The 25195-nt window shown below is 52.7% G+C and overlaps 1 protein-coding gene across 3 annotated transcripts in view; it reads right to left on the reverse strand.

The window, feature by feature from the left end:
* Positions 1-25195, reverse strand: part of DLG5 (discs large MAGUK scaffold protein 5) — a gene marked incomplete at both ends in the record, with an annotated part of 121181 nt that overhangs the window by 58741 nt on the left and 37245 nt on the right. For 2 of the 3 annotated variants that reach the window (XM_079717487.1, XM_079717488.1), the window contains 3 exons: positions 268-411; positions 2220-2382; positions 15074-15142. In XM_079717487.1, the coding sequence (XP_079573613.1) occupies positions 268-411; positions 2220-2382; positions 15074-15142 (376 nt within the window). The remainder of the gene's footprint in view (positions 1-267; positions 412-2219; positions 2383-15073; positions 15143-25195) is intronic. The other variant, XM_079717489.1, reaches the window with a different exon arrangement.

Consider the following 25195-nt stretch of genomic DNA (forward strand, 5'->3'; position numbering starts at 1 on the left):
GGACCCAGAGGTCCACAGTGATCTGCCTGGCCTACTGTCTCGCACATTCAACCACTTTCCTACCAACCGTGCTTCTGAAGCTGGCAATGGATGGTATGGAAAACTGAGGCCCAAAGCCACAAACCCACGTGCTTAAGGCCCACCGCTTGCTATGTGGCAGAGGCAGGATGGGACCAGAACCCCAGGCTCCAGGTCCAGAACTGAAGACTGGCAAGAAGCAGCGGTTCCTTGCACGCTGGGAACCCTGGCCAGGCAGGCCCCACTCACTGGTAGAAGTCGGTCTCCTTGGCCACCTCCTCGCACCTCTTCAGGGCGTTGGTGTGCTGGTTCTGCAGGCTCTGCAGGTCTGACATGGCCCGCACACACTGGATCTTCAGCCTCTCGTAGTCCGGATTCAGCCTGTGGTAGGGCCTGGCCCAGACGGCAAACAGCCCAGTGAACACTGGCCCCGGGATCACAATGACAAGAATGTCTTTCCCTGGGAAGCCACGTCCTAGGTCACTCCAGCCCAGCAGTTCCCGAACACTGGTGTCCTGCATACCACCACCACCAACGCCCCCTCCGCCACCCCCAGTGCCTGCTGAGCCCAGGTGTCCTGGCCGCAGCCAGACCAACAGAATCCGAATCCCCAGGATGGAGGGCCTTGATTGCTGAACTCCCTGCGTGGGCCTGGAGAGCTGGGAAGGTGCTCCTGTTCTCTGGGAGCCCCCGGGAGGCCACACTTCAGGCCTGCACGCAGTGGGCCCAGCAGTCCCTGGGATGAAGCTCCTCCTCTCCTTACAGCGGTGATTCTCAATCTTGGGTACATAACGAATAGACAAGGCCCAGACCAATTACGTCAGCATCCCTGAGGGTAGGACTCAAACATGGGGATTTTTCAGCTCCCCAGGGGATTCCAATGTGCAGCCAAGATTGAGAAAAGTGGCCAGGACCAGGAGTCCCCAGACCTGCAGCACTGTAGTCACCTGGGAACTTGTTAGAAATGCAAATTCTCAGGCCAGCCCCCAACCTCCAAAATTGGACACTCAGGAGGGAGGGAGGAATGGCCAGCCATCCGTGCTCTAACAAGCCCTGCAGGTGACCCTGGTGCAAGCTCAAGCCTGGGAATCCCTGCCCTAGAGCAGGCTTCAGCAACCTTTCCCTGTAAAGGGCCAGTCTCTGTGCAGCCACTACTCTGCCTTGGTGGCATGAAAGCAGATGTGGACGGCACACACTCGCACACTGTCTTCACTTGCCCTGCCCTCGAGCTGTCTGTCTGAGAGACACATCCTCATAAAAGCGACCTCTAGGAGCAGGCTTTGAGCCTCGACGTCACCCCAGAAAAATCCTCCCCAGGATGAGGCGCATACCCCTGATGCTCCTGAAGGAAAGTGCTTAAAACGGCCCTGCTGCTGCTCCCCTCAGAACCCCTGCCAGCACCTCCCCAACCCTTCCCTGGTATCTACCTCTCAATCCCAACAAAAGAAGTCGTCAAAAGTTTTCTTCAAAATAACAAAAAAGCCAGGTGGGACCAACCCTTTCTAAAACACACGTGGCAGGAAACAACTAACGTGTTTACAAACCACATAAAGATCCACTCAACAATGAAGTAGGCCGGGGTATCCAGGAGACAGCAGTGCCCTTGTCCACGGACAGAACAGTCAAAGGCTCAGCAACAGGGTGACTGACTATCTCTATTAGGGCAGGGGCTGCATACAGCAGCAAACAGGGGACAGAGAGAGAAGCATATTGTCTCCAGGGCTGGAAGGCAGAGAGGACTGGGAAAGGGCTGGTGACAAGGCCAAGGCCATCCAACCAACCAGGGAGGAGGCACCAAAGTGGGACCAGGAGCCTCCAGCTGCTGCCCACACCACTCACCAAATGACCATCTGCAAGGCCAGTAGAAAGGCGGTGAGGCCGGTCCACACACACACACGCACACGCACGAAAGAGCACGCAAGTGCCAGGAGCCAAGTGTAGGATGGATACACCCACGCACACTGCTCAATCCCCAAGTTGTGTGATTCAGGCCATAGACTCCGATTTTGATCTGGAGGAAGCATAACAAGCCTCCGCCCCGCTCCCCGCATCCAGGTCTACACGGGCGGGTGGCGGGAAGGACACTCGGGCAGGCAGCAGGGCTCTCAGGAGCTAAGGGTACGCCTCGGGGCAGGGGGTGCCATGGCATCAGGGTGGTGACCCTGTCCATCGGGCCGGCGGGGGAGGGGCACGGTCGCCACCTCTTGTCGAAGGTGGTCCCGTGGGTGGCGAAGGCCAGGCGCTTCCGCAGCTCATTCCTCTCCCGGGTCATCAGCCGCAGCTGAATGGAGAGGTTCTCCACCTTCTCATTCACTTGCCGGTCAGTGAGCAGCGGCGGTGGGGACGGCGCCTTCCCGGTGGTGCCTGCAGGAGGAAGGTGACAAAGAGAACTCGTGTTCACATGGCCCCCACCAGCAGCCAGGCGCTGTTCTGGGCTCTCAGCTTGCATTCGCTCCTCACGATCACCCTACCAGGTGGGTCCTGTTACATCCCCCTTTCCCAGAGGACACCACCAAGTCAGAGTGTAAGAGGCACAGCTGGGACCAGAGCCCAGGCAGTCTGGCTCCAGCACCCACTACCTTGGCCCTGGCTGAGGACCCTGAGGTCCCCCTCTCTCCCTCCAACCTAGCTTTGGCACCTCCAGGATGGAACTGTTTTGGCCCTGATCTTTGCATCCTTGCCTGCTCTGCTAACACCAGCTGTCACCCACCCCTGGGCACGGAGAGGCCAGCCTGAGCAAGGTGGAGGCACGGCCTGAAGAGGAAGACACAGTTACAGCTTCCCAGAGAAGCTGGCAGAGGACAGAGGCAGCCAGCTCCAAAGCCGGGCCCAAGGGCCGTGTCCTGTCTTCCCCTGATCAGGGCTGGACACTCCACACAGTTCCCTCTTCTAAGCTGCCCGACTGCCTAAAGCACCTGCTCAACCAGCCCAGGTGTGCAGCTTGGAGGGGCTACAGGGAGAGCCGCCTATGGCCAAGGTAAGTGGGATGGGGTGCAGGTAAGTCCCAGGACCTCTAACTGACCAGCCCACACCAGGCCCTCATCACTTGTCCCTAGGACTAGACATGTCCTGAAGGGAATCGCATGCCTTATGCTATTACCAAGGAACAGTGGCCACCACCAGCACCTCTGACGAGATCCCAATCTGCTTCTAGGAAGTATGCACCTCACTCAAATGTCCCAGAAAAAGAGACAAATCCATGGTGCTTTTATAGTTAACTCCGTCCATGTGTTCCCCTGAGCCCTCTAACCCTCAGAGATCCTCAGTGGGGTCAGAGTAACCCACAGAAGTCATCCCAGTTTATGGATGTGATCCAGAGGCTGACTCACCCCAGGGACACAGTATCTGTCTCCCCAGTAGCCCTGTAATGTGTAAAAGGCAAGACGAACGTCTTCTGACTCTGTGTCATCCTGACCGCTGCCCCGCAGCAGACCGTTGTTGGCTGATTTGCTTGTGCAAACCAAGTGTCCCCCAAGATAGGCACTCAGGTGTGGCCTCGCATCTTCCAGGAGTGGCAGGGAGGACGGAGAATTCGACACTGTGGGTGACAAGCTAGACCATGGTCTGAGGCAGGAGACTCGAGCTCCCAGCTCAGTGTTATCCAATGTTGGTACGCCAACCACTGAATCTAGTACCCCTCAAAACGCATGTTATTTTAAAGCCAGCACCTCCGTGACAACCGGGATTCCTGTGCTCAGGCCAGACCTCTGCAGCCAAAATGTTCTTTAAGGTGGGGCCCAGGATCACCATTTCCCACAAGCATCTCCCTCCCTCCATGGGTTCTAGTCCACAGCCTGAAAAGCCTTCCCTCGCCTTTCCCCAAAGATCCTGGATCCTTACCCCCGCCCCCAGGAGTTTTGGAAAACAGGCTGGTTACAGCTCTGTGCGGCTGTGTAACGTCTTCCTCTTTGGCAAATGAAGGCACTTCTATGAGCTCTAGTTCTATGATGGCCATCTGATTTGCACTAACTTACCCGGCTGTCTGACACGTGGGGCTTCCTCTGGACACGTGCCCGACACCCCCTTCTGGAGAGGCCTACAACTAAAACTCTGCATCTAACCAGCCCCGGGGGGGTGGGGGGGGAGGGACATGATCTGTGGAGGACTGACAAACCCAAGACAGTGGGATGAACAGACCCAACAAGCACCCAGAAAAGGATTTCAATGTAAACAGTCACAACCAACCACACAACAGCACACAACACAGATGCCCCAGGCATTAATTTAACCTTCCCAACAATCCCAGAGGTGGTAAGAATATTACCATCTCCATTTTACAGGTGAGAAAACTGAGGCCCAGCAAGCTTAAGGAATCAACTTAAACTTCCACAGACAGCAAGTGGTGCCCTGGATGAGAGCCCAGGCACCCGATTCGGAGCACATGCTCTCTGCTGCTGTGCCTTGCGGCCTCCCAAAGACAACCATGAGTAGCACTCACTCCATGCCTGGCAGTTTATGAGATGCTTTTCACTCATTATCCCATTCCATCCCCTTAAGGAAGATACTGCTGTTATTCCCATTTTACAGATCAGGAAACAAAACCTTATCAAGCTTAAATAATGGGTCCAGGTCACCAAGCCAGTAAAAGACAGCATGGTGTATGGAGTGCCTTCTGCCTGACCCCAGTGCCCGAGGCCTCAACCTAAAAGTTCTCAAATGGTTTGATTTTAGGGCCTCTTTACACTCTTAAAAATGACTGAGGACTCCAAAGAGCTTTTGCTTATAGGGGTTATATCTAACAATATCTACCAGATTAGAAATTAAAACTAAAAAGGTATTTTAAAATATTTACTAATTTTAAAATAACCAAACCCGTTACATAGTCACATTAAGATTTTTCATGAAAAATTAACTACACTTTCTACCACAAAACAAAAAACACAGAGAAAAGAATGGCATGGCTTTGCATCTGCGTAATGCTGTTTGACATCTGGCTTAATAAAGACAGCCAGAGTCACATCTGTGCAACATCACACACCGTGGATGGAACCTGTAGAAAACTCCTCTCTACAGTAGAGTCTGTGTGAGGACGAGAGTGCAAAAAGCAAGTAACATCTCAGGATCATTATGAAAACAGTTCTGACCTCACTGGCTCCATGAAAGGACCTCAGGGACACCAGACCATGCTCTGAGAATGACTTGACCTGCGGTCAAGTTCAGTAAGTATCAGAGAAACATCAGATCTCAATTTCAGAACTGAAAAGCACCACCAGGCCCAGCAATCTGCCTCCAGGGAGATAAAGAATTTCCACCCTATTTTAAAAATGAAGCAACAGAAAAATGTAGCCCTTGGCTTTTGCGGAGGCTGGAGAGAGAAGCAGCAGCAGGACAGAAGTAGGGGTCATCAGACCTGTCACCACACAGAGCCACCGCCTCCTGCCTGTCTCCAGCAGGATGAGGCCACTGGCTCTGCAGCTGGTAGGACCTGGGGGCAGCCGATCACACACACAGGGACGTGAGTGCTGTCATTTGCTGAGCACAGCCTACGCGCTGGGTTCTGTGTTAAACACACCTGGGTTCTCACTTCATTAATACCCACAGTACCCTCCCAGATACGTGCTGTGATCACCGAGTGAGAAACTGACATCTAGCAAAACTGCACAGCTGGGAAGCCGGTGGATACCCATGCAAATCCGGCTTCACCTCCAGACCCAGGGCCTCATCCACTACCCTGCACAGCCTCCCGACAGGATTGGCCTCCTGCTTCCCTTCCCCTGCCCCAAAGGCTTGAGCATACACGAAACACACAAAAAGTGAGGCCATCCAGGCCTGTGAATCCATCAAATAGCAGGTTGACTTAGGGAAACTGCTGCCTGGATACCCCTGTCCTTTCACAATAAGAAGGGCAGAGGGCAAAGGAGGGCCACAGGGGGCCTCAAGAAAAATCCCAACATGTGCTAAGCCAGGAAGTTCCAAAATAACAGCAAGTGTTGCAGAAAACCCTTTCCATATCCATTCAATTAAAAATAAAGTTTTTCTCTTTTACTTGCATCTCAGGGTTGAAAAACATTTTCAAGATGATGCAGTCCTTTCAAGAAAATGGTTGCCAGAATCCCCTAAATAGCTACCAAGATTGTTTGAACTCCTGCACAGTGAGGGAGCTCACTACTTCACAGCAAAGCCCATCTAATCTCTCCCCAGGTAATTATTCTATGTACTGAGTTAAAATCTGTATTTCTCGGGCTTCCCTGGTGGCGCAGTGGTTGAGAGTCCGCCTGCCGATGCAGGGGACACGGGTTCGTGCCCCGGTCCGGGAGGATCCCACGTGCCGCAGAGCGGCTGGGCCCGTGAGCCATGGCTGCTGGGCCTGCGCGTCCGGAGCCTGTGCTCCGCAACGGGAGAGGCCACAACAGTGAGAGGCCCGCATACCGGAAAAAAAAAAAAAAATCTGTATTTCTCCCACTGACCCTAGATCTATCACCCCCCCCAAGGCCATGAGGTAGGGACTTCCCTGGTGGTGCAGTGGTTAAGAATCCGCCTGCCGAGGCAGGGGACACAGGTTCAATCCCTGGTCCCAGAACATCCCACAGGCTGCAGAGCAACTAAGCCTGTGCACCACAACTACTGAGCCTGCGAGCCACAACTACTGAGCCCGCGTGCTGCAACTAGTGAAGTCCACGTGACTAGAGCCCGTGCTCCACAATGAGAAGCCACCACAATGAGAAGCCCACACACTGCAACGAAGAGTAGCCCCAGCTCGCTGCAACTAGAGAAAGCCCGAGCGCAGCAACGAAGACCCGACGCAGCCAAAAAAAAAAAACCAAAAAAACAAAGGCCACAAGGTACAACTGTAATTCTTCTTCTAAACAACAGACATGCAAGTATTTGAAAACAACTGCCAAATCCCTTTATCACTACCAGAAGAGCTAAAATTAAAAAAAGTGACAACACCAAATGCTGGCAAGGATGCAGAGAAACTAAATTCTCAAACACTGCTGGTGGGAATATGAGATCATACAGCCACTGCAGAAAACACTTTGACAGTCTTTTATAAAGTTAAACATGCAGTTACCATACTACCCAGTAATCCCACTCCTGTATATTTACACAAAAGAAATGAAAATTTATGTTCACACAAAAGCTAGCACACAACTGTTTATAGCAGCTGCTGAATGGATAAACGACAGTGTTATACTCATACAACGGAATACTTCTCAGCAACAAAAAGGCACTATCATACAAACTCCTGTACACACGAAGGCAAGGGGAACAGGGACTCGCGAATGCACTATGCTGAGTGGAAGAAACCAGACTCAAAAGGCCACACACCATATGTTTCCATTTACACGACGTTTGGGAAAAGGCAAAACTACAGAGGCAGAAGAGAGATCCATGGTTGCCAGGGCCTGGGGGTAGAGGGAAGAAAGGCTGACTACAAAGTCACAGAAGGGAATTCTTCAGGGTGGAGGATTTGTTCTAATCTTAATTGTGGAAGTGGTTAAATAACCAATGTGTTCATCAAAACTCATCGAACTATACACCAAAAAGGATAAATTTTACTGTACGTAATTCATACCTCACGGAACATGACTTAAAAAAATCTGAAGTTAAAAAAAAAACAACACCACCACCACTGTGGTGCCCTAAACTGAAGTGACCATCCCAGGAGAGGTGTGACCAATGAAGAGGTGTGGCTTGTCACCCCCGACCAGTCACTGTGTTTATAGTAAACCTTTTCAAGAACAAGCAAAATCAAAACTAACGTCAAGTGAGTTGTCCACAGAAGCCTCAAATTCTATCTTTGCGCAGTTGTTCTTTGGGACTCAAATGCAAAACTGTCCACTCTCCCCCCACTTCACTCCTTCCTCTTCCCAAATCTGGAACCAACGTGAAAAGAAGGCAGGGGAGTTCCCTGGTGGTCTAGTGGTTAGGATTCGGCACTTTCACTGCTGTGGCCTGGGTTCAATCCCTGGTCGGGGAACTGAAATCCCACAAGCCATGCAGCACAGCCATAAATAAATAAATAAACTAATTAATTAATTAATAATAATAAAAGGAAAAACTTAAGAAAAGAAAGATTTTCTTTTTTTTTTATTTTTATGTTCAGGATGGGATTCTGGGGTTAAGGGATTTGGACTGGACTAAAATGGCCCCAAAACGAGTGCTGGAAGATGCCAGGAGAGCCGGCACAGGCCCTGGAATTCGGACAAAGCGCTCTCACTCCTCTGGGCCTTGGTGTAAGAGGAAAACTGCAGCCAAGGGGAGCAGAGCCCCTTCTCCATCACAAGTCCTGGCTCCTCCTCCCGGACACTCTGGCCGATGCAAGTGCAGCCTCCTCTGTAGACCACTGAGGCTCAGCCAGAGCCTGGCAGCTGGGTAGTCTTCTTGGCTGTAAGGCCCTTTGTCCTTAGCCCCCTTGTCACACCACACTCCAGCTGACCCTGAAGGCCACTTCCCCACCAAGTCTTATTTACAGCTAGAGAGGTCACAGCTCTGCTTCAGAGCCCTGTGGGCCTGTGGTACCAGAGGCCAAGGAGAAAATGGGCACTGGCCCGAAGTGGTCAGGTGGGTGGAGCAGGGATGCCCAGGTAAACTTCCTGGCCTCCTCCAGGCCCTGGCTGTCAGGAGAGAAGCAAAACAGCAGACCATGGTCATCACAGGCCGCAGCAAGCAAAACCAAGCCATCCTCGCCTCCAGCCCAGGAGAGCCAGAGCCGTCAGGGGGAGACACAATCCCACGTCCTGGACCAGTGCTTCCGAAAGCACCTCAGCTTCACTGGAGACGTTATTAGAAATGCACAGGTCAGGCCCCACCCAGACCTACCGAATCAGGAACCCTGGGGGAGAAGCCGGCACTCCCCTCCAGGTGAGTCTGATGCCTGATAAAGTTTGAGAACCTCTGGTCTGGTCCAAAGTCGCACTGTCTGGCCAGAGTGGCTTATCAATCCCTTGTTTTTTTGGCTGTCCAATACCCACTACATTTAAAAGCATCGCCCATTGATGCCCAGGGGATGCCCTCCTTCGTCAGCACAGGACTGCAGCTGGGCTCCTCCTGGACTTGGATGGGAAGGAGGTTAGACTCCAGCGCAGGAGCTGCAGCCTTGCCCAGCTCCCAGATCTCCTTCCAGATAAGCTACTTGCTCTCAAATCAGTTTGCCGAAACCCAAACCAAGACAGGTGACGACGGCCTGTTGCTTCCAGGCTGCTCCTACATCCAGAGCGCCATTCCTGGAAGACCCCACTAGAAGGTCGCCTCCTCCCTGAAGCTTCCTGTGACACCCCTCGTTAGAAAGAGCTGCTCCTTCCCCTCTGTCTCCTTGTTTTACACAAGGCAAAATGGCCAGTCACTTCTCTCTCTGGTGCTCTGGTCTGAATGTTGGTGTACCCCACCAAATTCCTACGTTGAGGTCCTACCCCCCCCACCCCATGTGGAATTAGGAGGTGGGGCCTCTGGGAGGTGATGAGGTCATGAAGGTGAAGCCCACGTGAATGGGGCCAGTGGCCTTATAACAGGGACCCTAGAGAGCTCTTCGCCCTCCTTCCATGTGAGGTTACTACGGGAAGGCACCATCTATGAACCAGGAAGCGGGCCCCCCAAGACACCGACTCTGCCTTGATCTTGGACTTCCAAGCTTCCAGAACTGTGAGAAATAAATGTGTGTTGTTTCTGAACTGCCAAGTCTGTGGTATTCTGTGATAGCAGCCCGGACAGACTAAGACACCTGGCTAGCCTGTAAGGCCCGGAGCCAGGCCCCCGTGATCCCTATGAGTGCCGAGCACGGGCTCCAAGAGGACAAGGTGCTCCCGGGGGAAACAGGCCCCGGATCCAAAAGGATCAGAGAAGGAAGGGTCAGAGGGCAAGGGGTCAGGGTGCAGCCTTGCCTCCATGCTCATTCACCCCACCATCCTCTATCAACTAGAAGCTGTACTTTCAAGGAATCTTTGCTGGGGTAGGAAGGAAGCCCTCCAGATCCTCCTGCTAACAAAACCAGATCTCTCTCCTTAATAAGAAAGCTCTCCTGTTACTTCAATCTGCATGAAATTTAAGGCTCATTTTATAAATGCCGCCCAAGAATGTCTCCTCTTCTTAAAACTTCCCCAGTTATCCAAGTTGAGGGGAAAAAAAGGTACCTGAGAAATTAGATCAGGATGAACGGGGGAGGAAAAAAACATCGATTGCCTGAAATGAGTGTGCATCCCCTGGGCAGATCCATGGGGTCTACCCACAGGCAGGTTACTCAAATAACAGGCCACACGGGGTGGGGGGAAGCATCAAAGAAGCCAGGCGTGCTTGGCTGATGAAAACTGCCTGGAAAGACACAGCAAACTTTAAGGCTGTTGGTCTGTTGTTAGGAGGGTCAGGCTGAAGAGGTGAAATGGGCGGACCACCTGAGGACCTAATGCCAGCCGGGAAGAGGGAAGGCGCAACCAGGTACCAGCTGTTGCAGGGAAAATACCATACCCAAGGCTCCACCTACCAATTTTCTCTTATGCTAAATATAACTTGCTGTTCTTTGCCCAAACGTTCTTAGTTAGGGAGGCGTAAGTGGGAAAGTGGAGGCAATGTTTTTATTGTAAGACCTTGCCTTTCCTTAGGTTCATGGAGAAAGACCTAACAAACAGAAACAGCCAGTCTCCATCTGACTCATCAGCCCCTTGGTCGGGGGGTGCGCCTGAGATGGCCAGGAAAAGAAGTGCTCTGCCCGTCATTAGGTGAGGCTGAGCCAGGAGGGATTCCTCCAGGAGGTGCTGCAGTGGGCCATGGATGACCCTCCATTCATTCCACTCCAAGGAGCTGGTCCAAGCCAGCCACAGACATTCCAGTGCTTTTGCCAGGGACTAGGTTAGATCAACTCATCTCCAACCAGGAGGGCTGTTAAAATGGATGCTGAGCCCCATCCTCAGAGCTTCTGGAGCCTGGAAACCTACATTTCTATCAAGTACCTGGGTGCTGCTGGTCCAGGGACCGCACTGCATGAGCCATGGTTTGGGCACAGACAAGTGACAGGGGACTGGGGACTGTGCTGAGGACCTTCTGGGGAAGGCTTCTTTGCTTGTCAGGAGACACGAGAGCAGACGGCCTCCTTCATCCTCTGGACCATTTGTGATGATGGAGATGTTCTTTTATCTGATCTGTCCAATACGGTAGCCACTAGCCACAGGTGCTACAGAACCGTGGTCTCCAACCTTTTTGGCACCAGGGACCGGCTCCGTGGAGGACAATTTTTCCACGGACCGGTGGTGGCGGGGGGCAGGAGATGGTTTCGGTGATGATTCAAGCTCATTACATTTATTGTGCACTTTATTTCTATTATTATTACATTGTAATATATAATGAAATAATTATACAACTCACCATAATGAAGAATCAGTGGGAGCCCTGAGCCTGTTTTCACTTGCCACTCACTGAGAGGGTTTTTTTGTTTTGTTTTATTTATTTATGGCTATGTTGGGTGTTTGTTGCTGTGCGCGGGTTTTCTCTAATTGCGGCGAGCGGGGGCTACTCTTCATTGTGGTGCGTGGGCTTCTCACTGCAGTGGCTTCTCGTTGCGGAGCACGGGTTCTAGGCGCACGGGCTTCAGTAGTTGTGTTGCACAGACTAGGTAGTTGTGGCACACGGGCTTAGCTGCTCCACTGTATGTGGGATCTTCCCGGACCAGGGCTAGAACCCCTGTCCCTTGCACTGGCAGGCGGATTCTTAACCACTGTGCCACCAGGGAAGACCCACTGATAGGGATTTTTGGTTGTTTGGTTGGGGTTTTTTTGCGATACGCGGGCCTCTCACTGTTGTGGCCTGTCCCGCTGCGGAGCACAGGCTCCGGACGCGCAGGCTCAGCAGCCATGGCTCACGGGCCCAGCCGCTCCGCGCCATGTGGGATCTTCCCGGACCGGGGCATGAACCCACGTCCCCTGCATCGGCAGGTAGACTCTCAACCACTGCGCCACCAGGGAAGCCCTAGGGTTTTGATATGAGTCTGCAAGCAATTGATTTATTATGGTCTCTGTGCAGTCAAACCTCTCTGCTAACGATAATCTGTATTTGCAGCCACTCCCCAGTGCTAGCATCACCGCCTCAGCTCCATCTCAGATCATCAGGCATTAGAGTCTCATAAGGAGCGTGCAACCTAGATCCCGCACAGGCGCAGTTCACAGTAGGGTTCGCGCTCCTATGAGAATCTATTGCTGCCGCTGATCTGACAGAAGGCGGAGCTCAGGCGGTAGTGCAAGTGATGGGGAGAAGCTGTAAATACAGATGAAGCTTCACTTGCCCACTGCTCACCTCCTGTTGTGCGGCCCGGTTCCTAACAGGCCGCGGAGTGGTACCAGTCCGTGGCCTGGGCGTTGGGGACCCCTGCTATAGAACACGTGAAATGTGGCTAGTGTAACTACTGAAACTAGTGATTTCAATTTTATTTCACGTTAATTCACTGGAATTTAAATAGCCACGTGTGGCTAGAGACTCCCACCATGAACACTGTAACCCTGGACACTGTCAGGTCTAGATGTGATGGCTGACCCCTGCCATCAGCCCAAGGGAAGACACCACACAGAGGCTCGCAAAGCCACACCCGATGTACTCAGCCCACCCTCAGCACAGTTACCATGTAAGATCACACATTTCTCTGCTGTCTAAGGCAGTATGAGTAGGTATTCCCTACTGCGGCAGCCAAAGGCCTTCTGGCCAATACAGCCACGGGGACATTCAAGTCAGCCTGCAGAAAAATGGGGCTACTCACCCCAAGGTCAACATCAACTCTACACAGAAAAGCAAGAGAAGGAAAACTTGGCTACCGGTGAACTAGAGAGGTTTTGACCTGAAGGGATGCAACCAGGTCTTTGAGCATCCAAGATAGGGGCCCAGACAGTGAAGTACAGTAGAGCTCTGCTAGCAGCCTGCCTGCCAACAAGTATCCGGGGACCCTGGTGACCCCTCCATCCCAAGGGCCAAAGGGTGGGTCACTGACACGATGCTCTTCCAAAGTATACGAAGTCCAGCTGCACAAAAAAATACCTTCTTACTCAGGCCTGAAATTCCACCATTAGCAGTACTTGCTGTGGTTTAAACAATATCTTTCTCTAGAATCTCCGTTTAAAATGCAAATGCTCCTAGGAAAGGTAACACTTTAAGCCTTGAAGGGTCAATGTGAATGAGTTTGTCAGATATCAGATCATTGTACCTTGCTCCCAAGCGGAATATGGAGCCGGAAAAGGATGAGGCCAAGACAGGTGCCCTCAGAGCTCAACCAGCTCAGTTTTACACAACCCCACATTACCGTTCCACACATCCTGACTGCCTGCCTGGCCCATGCACTTCCTGAAAGCCAGCCCCGTGTTCAAAATCCCAGCAGCCCCATCATTCAATCCCTGTGTCTCACCAACCCAAAGCAGGAAGGACAAAGTGAACTGTGGTCCCAGCAGAGTCCTCCCTGAACCCTAGACAGGACGAGGGGACCTGTGAGGGGCTGAATTGTGCCCCACAAACAGATGATGAAGTCCTAATCCCCGGTAAATGTGAACGTGACCTTATTTGGAAATTCGGTCTTTAGAGATGATCAAGCTAAGGTGAGGTCATACTGGAGCAGGGCGGGCCCCTAAACCAATGTGAATGGTGTCCTGCTTGAAAAAGGAAATTTGGAGACACACACAGAGAGAACACCATGTGAAAATGAAGTTAGAGACTGGGGTGATGCATCTACAAGCCAAGGAACATCAGAGGTTGCCGGCACACAACCAGAAGGAGAAGAGGTCTGGAAAAGACCCGTTCCTGGTTGCCTTCAGGGCACAATGATCTTAGACTCTGGCCTCCAGAATTGTGAGAGAATAAATCTCTAGTGCATAAGTCACTCAGTTTATGGCACTCTGCTAGGGCAGCCATGGAAAACAAATACAGTGCCTCCTTCTGGTACCCCTCTCACCACTCTGACCTCACTTACTGTATCTACTCATCTGACTGTCTCCCCAGTAGACCCTAAGATCCATGAGCACAGGGACCAGGGCTGCCTATTCACCACTATATCGCAAGCCCACTTCTGGCCCCCTGGAGGTGGCCTGTATGAGTCAAATTAACACATAAGAGGCCTGCCCCTGGCAGGTTCTAGAAGCTCAGGCACAAGACTTCCTTCTCTGAGTGTCCATTTCCCCATCTGTCTACTGGAGGAAACGGAAGGAATTGGACCAGATGACCTCTGTGAGCCCTTCCAACTCAAAAACTCCAGGACTCACCACACCACTGAAGGTGTACCCATCCATCAAGGTCAAACCAGGACACAGAGCTACACTAGGGCATTAAATAGAGGGCATGTGACACAGAAGACGGGCCACAGAGGTGCGGGAAGACTGGGAGACTATGACAACCTTCCTCTGGGACGTCTTCAGTGAAGTGACAGCAGGGCCGGCCTCCCTCTATGGGCTCCTGGGACCCATGTCCAGAGACACACCGAATTCGGCATGGACTGGCGACTCCTGCCCCCAAGACAACACTCCCAGTGAGCCATTCCTGCTCACAAACGACAGCCCCCAAAGGGGCCAGTCTCTTGGAATAGTGGTCACTGTGTACTACGAGGCCTGGGGGTCAGAGGCAATGGGCGCTCTGAGAAGCACTGTGCCCTGACAAAGTGAAAACATGGTGACACAGGTGCCTCTATGTCATGCACCTGTGCACGCACCTCCCTCCTAACGCCAGGAACAGCACCCTGCCCTCCTCCATTAAGAGGACGTGCTGGGGCTTCCCTGGTGGCGCAGTGGTTGAGAGTCCGCCTGCCGATGCAGGGGACACGGGTTCGTGCCCCGAACCGGGAAGATCCCACATGCCGCAGAGCGGCTAGGCCCGTGAGCCATGGCCGCTGAGCCTGCGCGTCCGGAGCCTGTGCTCCGCAACGGGAGAGGCCACAACAATGAGAAGCCCGCGTACCACAAAAAGAAAAAAAAAAAAAAAGAGGACGTGCTGATGAGAGGAAATGTGAATGGAACCAACAGAAGATGACTCCACGGATGATCTGACAGCTGCGGGCCAACTTTCCCATCCCATGCACCCAGCGCCGCCCCAGCTCATACCCAGACCCCCGACGGGCCGGTGTCCTCCAGGAAGGTGGGGTGCCCAGGAAGGTAGTACTCACCCACACTGCTGAGGGAGCTGCTGCTCTCTGAGTCTGAGGGCATGATGGACAAGACACTGTAGGTGGAGCCTGGAGACAGAAAGAGAGGCCATTTGTTACTAACCCCAAAGGGATTTCTCTTCTTATACCCCAAACCACTGTCCAACCAAATGACTTCAGTCAGCGCCAGGCTGAGAACCAGCACCATGTGGGGTACCAGACATCGGAACCACAGGCTGGGCAGGGGAGGTGCTGCCAGCAGGGCCTAGTCTTTGGTGCTTCTGCCTCACCTTCGGCCACCCTCCGACTGATCTACGCACGGGCAGAGGGGAGCTTGGAGTCAGCCAGCTGGCTTCTTATTGGGACACCTGGGGAAGGCCTCAGCAAGGGAGCAACATGCCCCAGGGCAACAAGGGGTCTGGGGATTTCCTACAGATTTGTATCAGCGTGATTCTGGCTTCCGCATAGAGGGTAACAGAGCCTAAGTTAAACATCTGTGAACTCTTCGTTCTCTGTGCCTGGCTGTTCTGCTCTTAGGTTCTAACTGTATTCAAGCTCAGTCCTTAATGATTTAGGCAGTGGCTGCCCCCTTCTTAAAAATTACTGATAGAATTATAAGCAATCACACTGTCACCAAAGCTAGGGAGTAACATGTTTTGTTTTTTGTTTTGTTTTCTGATTTTTGTTTTCTGTTTTTAAATATTTATTTATTTATGGCTGCATTGGGTCTTCATTGCTGTGCGCAGGCTTTCTCTAGTTGCAGCGAGTGGGGGCTACTCTTCGTTGTGGTGTGAGGGCTTCTCATTGCGGTGGCTTCTCTTGTTGCAGAGCTCGGGCTCTAGGCACATGAGCTTCAGTAGTTGTGGTGCACGGGCTTTGTTGCTCCGCGGCATGTGGGATCTTCCCGGACCAGGGATCGAACCCGTGTTCCCTGCATTGGCAGGAGGATTCTTAACCACTGTGCCACCAGGGAGCCCCATGTTTTGTTTTGTTTTGTGGGGGGAGGTGTTGACACTTGTTATTAACTCCTGGTGGCAGCCACACAACCACCACGGTTTGGTTTGCATTCAAATATCTTCAAAGCCAGGCTGTTACCTGCCCGGCATCAGGAAAAACCTCTGGGTCAAGAAACCCAGCTCTGAGTGCAGTTCTCGTCCACGTGCAAGTGGCTGGCCAGTGGCCTCAGTTTTCTGGATCTCTGTTTATCAGTCTGTAACATGAAGGGGTTCAACCAGATGGCTCACAAGGTCCTTTCCTCCCCTGTCCCATTTCAGAGATTACATTTTCCATGATTAATGGAAACAAAGCTGTGCTTTGCTTATCAAGACTACAGATGACACAGAAGTTAAGAGGGCAGGTGAACCCCAACCCAGAGGTTGAATGGGAGTCGAAAAAAGCACAACATGCAGAGATGGTGGGTCAAATAAAACAAGACGATGGGAAGAAGGCAATGTTTTGCTCTTAGAACCGAAAGAACTGTACAATGAAGTTGTGTGTACTGAGCAGAGTGAGTGAGCCAGAGATGAGATTTTTGCAATAAAGCCTTTGAATGAGGCTTAGGGCTTTGGTGTCAGAAAGCAGCCGAGAACTAATGAGACCTTGGGCTCCAGGACCAGAAATGCGGGGTCAAATTTAAGGGGTTCTCTCCGATCTCAACTCTTGACTAGCTACCCTACACCTGCACACCCTCGGAAGGAAGGAAGGAAGGAAAGAAAGAAAAGAGATAAAGAGATGGGGTAAGCAGGGGAGAGGGAGAGGAGGAGGGAAACTCATGGACGGGGGAGAGGGAGCAGTGCACCAGGGGACAGGGGAGACCCCGAAGGGAAGGGGAAGGTGTCGGGGGAAAGATGAAGACCGCATAGAGGTCAGGGAAACAGACAGCCCTGGCATAAGAGTCAGCATGCAGAGGAGCTGGCTGGTGTACCCACCAGAGGGACAGAGAGATGAAAGGAGAGAGGAAAAGAAAGAAAACCAGAAAAAGGGACCTTGGTGATGGCAAGAAGTGGGACAGTGGCCAGGAATGGCCAGTGGCCTCATTATCACATTTTCCAAGAACCTCTTAAGAACCTCTGGGTGCCTGGCGTGGATGGAAGAGGAAGGCTCGGGGAGTGGGCAGGACTATCCGAAGGGATGCAACTTGTTCGACTGGCCTACGGCAGCAGCCCTGACACAGCTGGTGGGTGCAGGTCAGGAAGGGGGCCTAACGGTCAGTGCTGCCTTGGTCTGAGAAGACCTGGGTGGCGGGGGGCTCCCACGACACATGCATTCACTCCATGCACACCTGGCAGAGATATCAGAGGTGGCACCCGCACATCATAGGAAAGGAGACGGAACCAGAAAACCCCGTGCAGCCCTGAAAGTCCTTGATCCTACTAAAAAATAAGTAAGCAGTGTTCAGTGAGATATCGCCTGTATTTAAGTTCAATCCACGCTACTCATCTTGCTGCCCCTTCCACATCTCTGCGTTTTTGTCTCAACAATGAGCATCACAAACTTCTCAAAGCATCTCTCTTTCCATATCATGAACATTAAGCACTGCATAAAAATCCATGAAATAAAGTCAGGTGCAATTCAGCCAATCCATCGGTATCTCCAAAAAACAAGAATGTAACACAATGCCTGTGTTTTAAACTCAACTGCCATTTTCTTAATAACTTTTCGTGGGCTTCCCTGGTGGCGCAGTGGTTGAGAATCCGCCTGCCGATGCAGGGGACATGGGTTCGTGCCCCAGTCCGGGAAGATCCCACATGCCGCGGAGCGGCTGGGCCCGTGAGCCGTGGCCGCTGAGCCTGCACGTCCGGAGCCTGTGCTCCACAACGGGAGAGGCCACAACAGTGAAAGGCTCACGTACCACAAAAAAAAAATAATAATAATAATAATTTTTCATTGTTGTTATGTGAGGGCAAGGAAGGCTAGCCGGCTGGTGTGTTGGTGGATTGTTTTTGAAAGACGCCTGCTCAGAAAAGCGGGCACAAATACACCGTCCCACTCACACCTCTGAGATGTGAGCTCAGCCCAGCCCTGCTCGCGACACCACAGCCAGCACTCTGGCGGATGCTCCCTGCACAACGCCTCACCTCTTTCTCACTACTGGCATCAGCAGCGCCCCATCTTCCAGTAAACCGCCCCTCCCCTTCAAATCATCCCTCTCCTCCCCCGTGGCAAGTTTCCACTGTTAATTAAACTTGGCAGACACCCTTCTCTCTCTCCTCCCACCTCCCCCCTGGCTGGGAGGAGTCAACTGGCCAACCGACACGCGCTGGTCCCCTTCCCTGTCCCCCACATCCTGACAGGGCTCTGGGCCTGACCCGGGGGGCGGTGTGACATCTCTATCGGCATCTCTGGGCATTACCTCCCCTGAGTCAGCTGGCAGGGCTCCTAGGAGCTGGGGGCGGGGTGGGGACTTGCGGTGCCAGGGAACGGTTAAAATTGGACAAGGCCCAGTTTCTACGATGTTCCCAGGGCCTTAGACGTCATTCAGGGAAAAAAAAAAAAGGCCCGAAGACGACGCTGTCTTGGTTATGCTTTGTCTCTGCAGCTATTGTTGTCTTAAAAAGCCTGTGTGGTCAGGACTGTCGGGAAAAGGCAAAAAGAGTCGCTTTCCTCCGAAGTCACGCAGTATCCTTTCAAAGCGATGGCTTCTGAGAGGTGGGACGGTCGTCAATCTACCCCTGGGATTTCACAATCCAATCTGGAGCCTGACAGAGGTCCCATCTCACTGCGCACGCTCTCCTGCCCTGCACAGCCCCTCACCCTTGACCATGTGGGAGCTCCCTTGAAGGCACCTGCACCCCGACCCGGGCCCTAATGCACACCCTGCACATCACACACACAGAGGCCTGGGTGAACGAGGGCCAGCCTCCTCTGCTCCCACTGCCTCCCCCCGAGCCCCACAGGGCAGCAGGGCACTGCCACTCAGGACCGTCACCACAAACTCAGACAAGCCTGTGCAGAGGTCCAGAGAGGACCCGGAGAAAGTCATATGATTGGGAAACGTTTCCAGAAAAGGAGAGCAGAGGGACTTCCCTGGTGGTCCAGTGGTTAAGACTCCACACTCCTGATGCAGGGGGCCCGGGTTCGATCCCTGGTCAGGGAACTAGGTCCCGCATGCCTCAACAAAAAGATCCCGCACGCTGCAACTAAGACCCAGCGCAGCCAAATAAATAAATATTAAAAAAAAAAAAAGAAAAAGAAAAAGAAAAAGAGAGCAGAACAGGAGCCCAGGTTTTCATGGCCATGTGAAGCAGAGTGATGATACAGGGGGTTTTCTACCATAGCAATAACCTGAAGCCCCAGTCAAGGTGCAGATTCTGACTGGGCAGATTAGGGCGGGGCCTTAGACTCTATTTCCAACAAGCCCACAGCGGGGACTGAAAGCAAGGTACCAAGGCTGACCCGAGCCAGCAGGTGGCATGTACATGGAAGCCATGGCAGAAGCCCTGGGAGAGAGCTGGCAGACTCTCTGGGACTGGCCTGGGCCACAAGCATTGTCTGCGTTGTTCCCAAAAGGCCGCCCCCTGCTAATTGTGTTTACTCGGTGACTCAGCCCCACTGGGTCATGGAGACCACTTCAAAGAACTTCCAGTAAAATCAACCAAGCGATAACAGAACACCCAGCCCTCCAAGGCCCCATCCCATGGCTGCGGGGCCCCTAACACACCCCTCCATTCACCTGGGGCTTGTAAAGGCCCCAGTGACTCACACTTCCTCCCCATGAAACCACGACGCTTAAGGGGCTTGTTCCAGCCAGCACGCAGAGTCCTCTCTGTGCTCCAGCCCGTGGCACTGCCCTGAGACAGCTCTGGGCGCTGGGAGGACATGCACCTCCCGCGAGCACCGGGGAAGGAGGGAGAAGCAAGCCGCTCTTCCCTGGGGGCTGTGCGACAGGGCGGGGAGGTGCTGCCTGGATGGTGGGGGCGGGGGGGGCAGTCACCACCAGGCCACCTGTCCCACCCCAGAACCATCCTCCAGCTCAGAGCTGACCACCCTCGGACGGCTGAGGGTGCCCAGTCACTCTAGTACCCACACGTGTCCATCGGGGTCCTGGCACGTGGCTGAGCCCTGCGAGCCGTAGAAAGAAGACAAGCCAGGGGCTCAGGAGGCTATTCACCTGCTGTGAGATTCTGTGGAAGTCCCTTCCCCTCTCTGAGCCCGTGGCCCTAGTCTGCAAATCAAGGCATCAGTGACTAGAATACTAACAGGCTGCCAGCCTGCCTGGGTTCAACTCTTACTGGGTTCTGCCACTTAGCAGCTGTGTACCCTTGTGTAAGTCACTCAGCCTCTCCCTGCCTCCATGTGCTTATCTGCAAAATGGGACAATAGGAGTACTAACCCCACGGAGGATCAACTGAGTTAATATGAAAAGGGCTTGACACAGCACCTGGCATGGCCAGTGCTGAAAGTGTTAGCTGCTGCTCCTACAGTCAAACCAGACCTTCCAACCCTGCTGTCCTCAATCCTTTGGTTACCCAAATTGAAAGCTGTCTTTCAGAAAGCTGTCCACCAGAGTGACAAGGCTGCATAGTCCACGATGACAAACTGCTAGACCGTATGGCACTAACAACAACAATACCAGAAATAATAATAGCAGCAGCTAATAGGCACTGAGCCCTACTAAGTGCCAGGATGTACTAGACTCTGCATATGTTGTCTCAGTTAATTCCCACACCAACCCTGAGGTTGTCATTATGCCGGTTGTGCAGAGGAGGAAACTAAGGGTTAGAAAAATTAAGTAACTTGCTTAAGGTCATGGTAGAGCCACTAAGGGGGCGAACAGGATACAAACCCAGGCAGTCTGGCCCAAAGCCTGTGCTCCTGACCCCTATACACAACACTGCTGCCCGGCTCTAAAGGTCTAGCAGTCCGGGGGGACTTCATGGAGGAACGGTCCTGGAGCTGGTCCTGGAGGACGGTGGACTTGGACAAGCACCAAGAAGCCAGATCAGCCTGGAGGAGATGTAGGCAGAACCCATCCACTTGTGCAAGTGAGAAGTATTAGAGCAGGGCCACCCCTGCCCAGAGCCTCCCAACCTGGAGCTCCCAGCGTAGGCTTTTCCCCTCCCTGTGCTCCTCCCCACACCGAGACACTCAACAGACACTGTGAGCTGAGTGGGGCTTGGGGACTAAAAGTGGGAAGAAAGAAAGAGGGGTGAGCCATGGCATTATGGCCCTGACACATGCTGCTACTTCCTGCCCACCCCAACGCCCATGACCGTGCTGGGTACAGAGACTCTCGACCCCGTGAGCCACAGACATGAGAAGGAGGCAAGAGGGTGAAAAGTGCTATGTGCTGAGCTCACTGCCCCGGCTTCTGTGGATCTCGGGAGGTGCTGGGAGGGTGGCTCCTTTGGCTGCTGGGAAGCCCTCTTGCAGAATCACGGTTCAGTGCAGCCATGCCCCTCCCTAGGGCCTCAGCTTCCTCCCCTTTAACAACATGGCCCCAGACTGTGGACACTGAGACCCACAGTTGGAGGCTGACAAGCCCCCCGATACTTCAGGAAGCAGGGGGTGAAATTCCGTGGCCCTGGAATGGAGCAGCCACGAAGCCTGCCGCATCAATCAAGAAAGTCCTGCTTCAAGCAGCTGACACGCCCACCTCAAGGGGGGAAAGCATCCTCCCCCTGACATGCACAGGGAGGCTGATGCCTCCTGGCCAGGCTGGGGGACAGTTGTCACCTGACCTAGAAGGCCCAGGAGGTAGCCCAAAGCAGGGTCTGTAGGGCTCCATGGGAGGGAGGCCGTCATTTATGCCCTAGAGGGTGGGGAGGAGACTGGGACAGACTTCAAGAGTCTCCTACTAAAATGCAACGATGTAGGGGGGCGTGTTCATCATCAATGAACACATCCACACCTGACAGGCACCCCCAAAACAGATGACAGTGCAGGAGGGACCGGCCGCAGTGTCACTGCCCTGCTACCCTCACAAGAGCTCAAGACGTTAGCATAGCAGCAAAGAGGACACACCGAGATGGGACAGGAAACAGAGCAGCACAGGCAGCCAGGCTTCCATTAATCCTGCAGCCAGACATCCCCCGGTGGGCGCATGTGCCCTGGAATAAACTTCTGACCAGCACCAGGAGTCACGACAGACTGGCTCCCTCCTGCTCTCCATCTGGACTCCCTCTCCATGACTCAGTAAAGGGAGAAAAGGCTACCTCCTCCTGCACGGACTGCGACCAAGCAGCATGTGCTGCCCTCCACCATCACAGGTGTTGGTACCAGTGCAGGCTCTGGGCCACACCACCTGGGCTCAGGCCTGCCACCAACAGCTGCGTGACCTTGAGCAAGTTGCTTGCACTTTCTGCGCCTCCTTTCCTGGTTTATGAAATAGGAAGAATGATGGGCTATGAGAACTGAATGAGGACCGAACCAGGCACACGGACAAGCGCTCCATAAACGCTAGCTCTTGTTCTTGTTATCTGACCCTCAACCATGAGTGTCCCTGCCCAATATCTGAATCCAGCCTTGCTATGCCTTTGTTTTCTTCCGCTCAGGATAAGGAGGCCTCCTCTCCCCTTCCACCATTCCACCTGGCCACGGCCAATTCCAAGCCAGCCCACCTCTCCTCCGGGTCTCTTGTTCTCTGATTCAAACAGAACAAGCCAGAGTGCTCACTGGCTTGTGTGCTGGGATAACACCAGGCCACGCCCCAACCTTCTCATGACCCTCACCGCCACCTGCACATAACATGGGCATGGGTCAGCCCTTCAAGAAAGATGAAGGTGACAGCGCTCTGCACAAGACACCACCCCTTGGTAGGCATGTCTGCCCTGGGAACACAAAGTCCATTCCGCCACCAAATGCTTAGTGAACAAACTAGGGATGCAGCAGAGAACAAGACAGAGTCCCTGCCCTCATGGAGCTCAGAGGAATGCGGGTGGGAGAGAAATAAACCAATACACAAATGCAAAATGCATCAGGTAGTAAGTGCTGTGAAGAACACTACAGCCGAGTAAAATGCAGGGTGAGTGGGGCGGGGTGGAGAGGTGGCTACTGTGCTACAAGGGCCAGGGGAGGTCTCTCTGAACAGAGACCTGAAGGAGTCTGGAGGAAGCAAAGTGCCGGAGGAGGACTGTTCCAGGTAGAAAAATAGCAAGTGCAAAGGCCCCAGGGTCAGACCGGAAAGTAGGCGAGGACATGACACCCCAGGCTGGACAGGTCGGGGACATTCAGTCCACAAAGGCCAAAGAGGGCCACTGCAAAGGAGAGGTCTTGTCTTCATCAGCAGTGAGCTGCTGTTCTGCCCCCGCTTCCCTCAACAGCAGCAGCACTGCCCCCTTACATGGTCTGTGTGGTGTCTTGACTATTACTCACCACCAAGGCAACTCAGTCTGTGTCCCCAGGACTCTGAGGTCACAGAGAACCGCTTACCTCTCCCGCCCCAATATCCGTGCCGAGTTTAAACCTACTAAGACCCCTGCCAAGGGATGGGAGGTACAGAGTGACTGTACAGTGAAAGGGCATGGGATCAGAAACTGGATGGGCCTGGGCTCTCCCTCGTCTGGCCACATACTAAGGAACTCCAAAGAGCCAAAACAATCTTGGAAAAGAAGAATAAAGCTGGAGGACTCATACTTTCTGATTGGTGACAAAGCTGCACTAATCAAAATAGTGTGGTACTGGCTTAAAGGCAGACATACAGACCAATGGAACAGAACAGAGAGCCCAGAAACAAACCTTTGCATAATGGCCAAATAATTTTTGACAGGTGCTAAGACTATCCAATAAGGAAAGAACAGTCTTTTCAAGAAATTATGCTGGGACATCCAGATATCCACATGCAAAAAGGATGAATTTCTTATACTTATCTAACACCACATACAAAAATTAACTCAAAAGGAATCAAAGTCTTAAAGATAAAAGCTAAAACTACAGAACTGGACTTCCCTGGTGGCGCAGTGGTTAAGAATCCGCCTGCCAATGCAGGGGACACGGGTTCGATCCCTGGTCCGGGAAGATCCCACATGCCGCGGAGCAACTAAGCCCGTGCGCCACAGCTACTGAGCCTGCTCTCTAGAGCCTGCGAGCCACAACTACTGAAGCCTGCGCACCTAGAGCCTGTGCTCCGCAACAAGAGAAGCCACCGCAATGAGAAGCCCGCGCACCGCAATGAAGAGTAGCCCCCACGTGCTGCAACTAGAGAAAGCCAGCACGCAGCAACGAAGACCCAACGCAGCCCAAAATGAATGACTGAATTAATTTTAAAAATAAAACTATAGAACTCTTGGAAGAAAATACATGGCAAAGCTTCAAAACACTGAATTTGGCAATGATTTCTTGGATATGACACCAGAGACACAGCAACCAAAGAAAAAACAGACATACTGGACTTCATGAAAATTGTTAAATTTGTGAATGGAAAGACACTGTCAACAAAGTAAAAAGGCAACCCACAGAATCAGAGAAAATATTTGCAAATTGCATATCTGATAAGAAATTAACATCAGTATAGGGAACTCCTAAAACTCAACAACGAAAAAAAACTGATTCACAAACAGGCATGACTTGAGAGACTTCTCCAGAGAAGATATACAAAGGGCCAATAAGCACCTGAAAAGATGCTCAGTATCACTAGTCATCAGGCAAATACAAATCAAAACCACAATAAGGGGCTTCCCTGGTGGCACAGTGGTTAAGAATCTGCCTGCCAATGCAGGGGACATGGGTTTGAGCCCTGGTCAGGGAAGATCCCACATGCCGCGGAGCAACTAAGCCCTTGTGCCACAACTACTTAGCCTGTGCTCTAGAGCCCGTGAGCCACAACTACTGAGCCCGTGCTCCATAACAAGAGAAGCCACTGCAATGAGAAGCCCGTGCACCGCAACAAAAAGTAGCCCCCTGCTCTCCACAACTAGAGAAAGCCCACGCACAGCAGTGAAGACCCAATGAAGCCAAAAATAAAATAAATTAATTAAAAAAAAAACACAATAAGATGCTACCTCATACCACTCAGGATGGCTACTGTCAAAAAGCCAGAAAACAGTTAAGTGTTGGTGAGGATGTGGAAAAATTGGAACCCTTGGGCTTCCCTGGTGGCACAGTGGTTGAGAGTCCACCTGCCGATGCAGGGGACACGGGTTCATGCCCCGGTCTGGGAGGATCCCACATGCCGCGGAGCAGCTGGGCCCGTGAGCCATGGTCGCT

Source organism: Hyperoodon ampullatus (genome assembly GCF_949752795.1).
Source record: "Hyperoodon ampullatus genome assembly, chromosome: 1".
Taxonomy (NCBI): Eukaryota; Metazoa; Chordata; class Mammalia; order Artiodactyla; family Ziphiidae; genus Hyperoodon; species Hyperoodon ampullatus.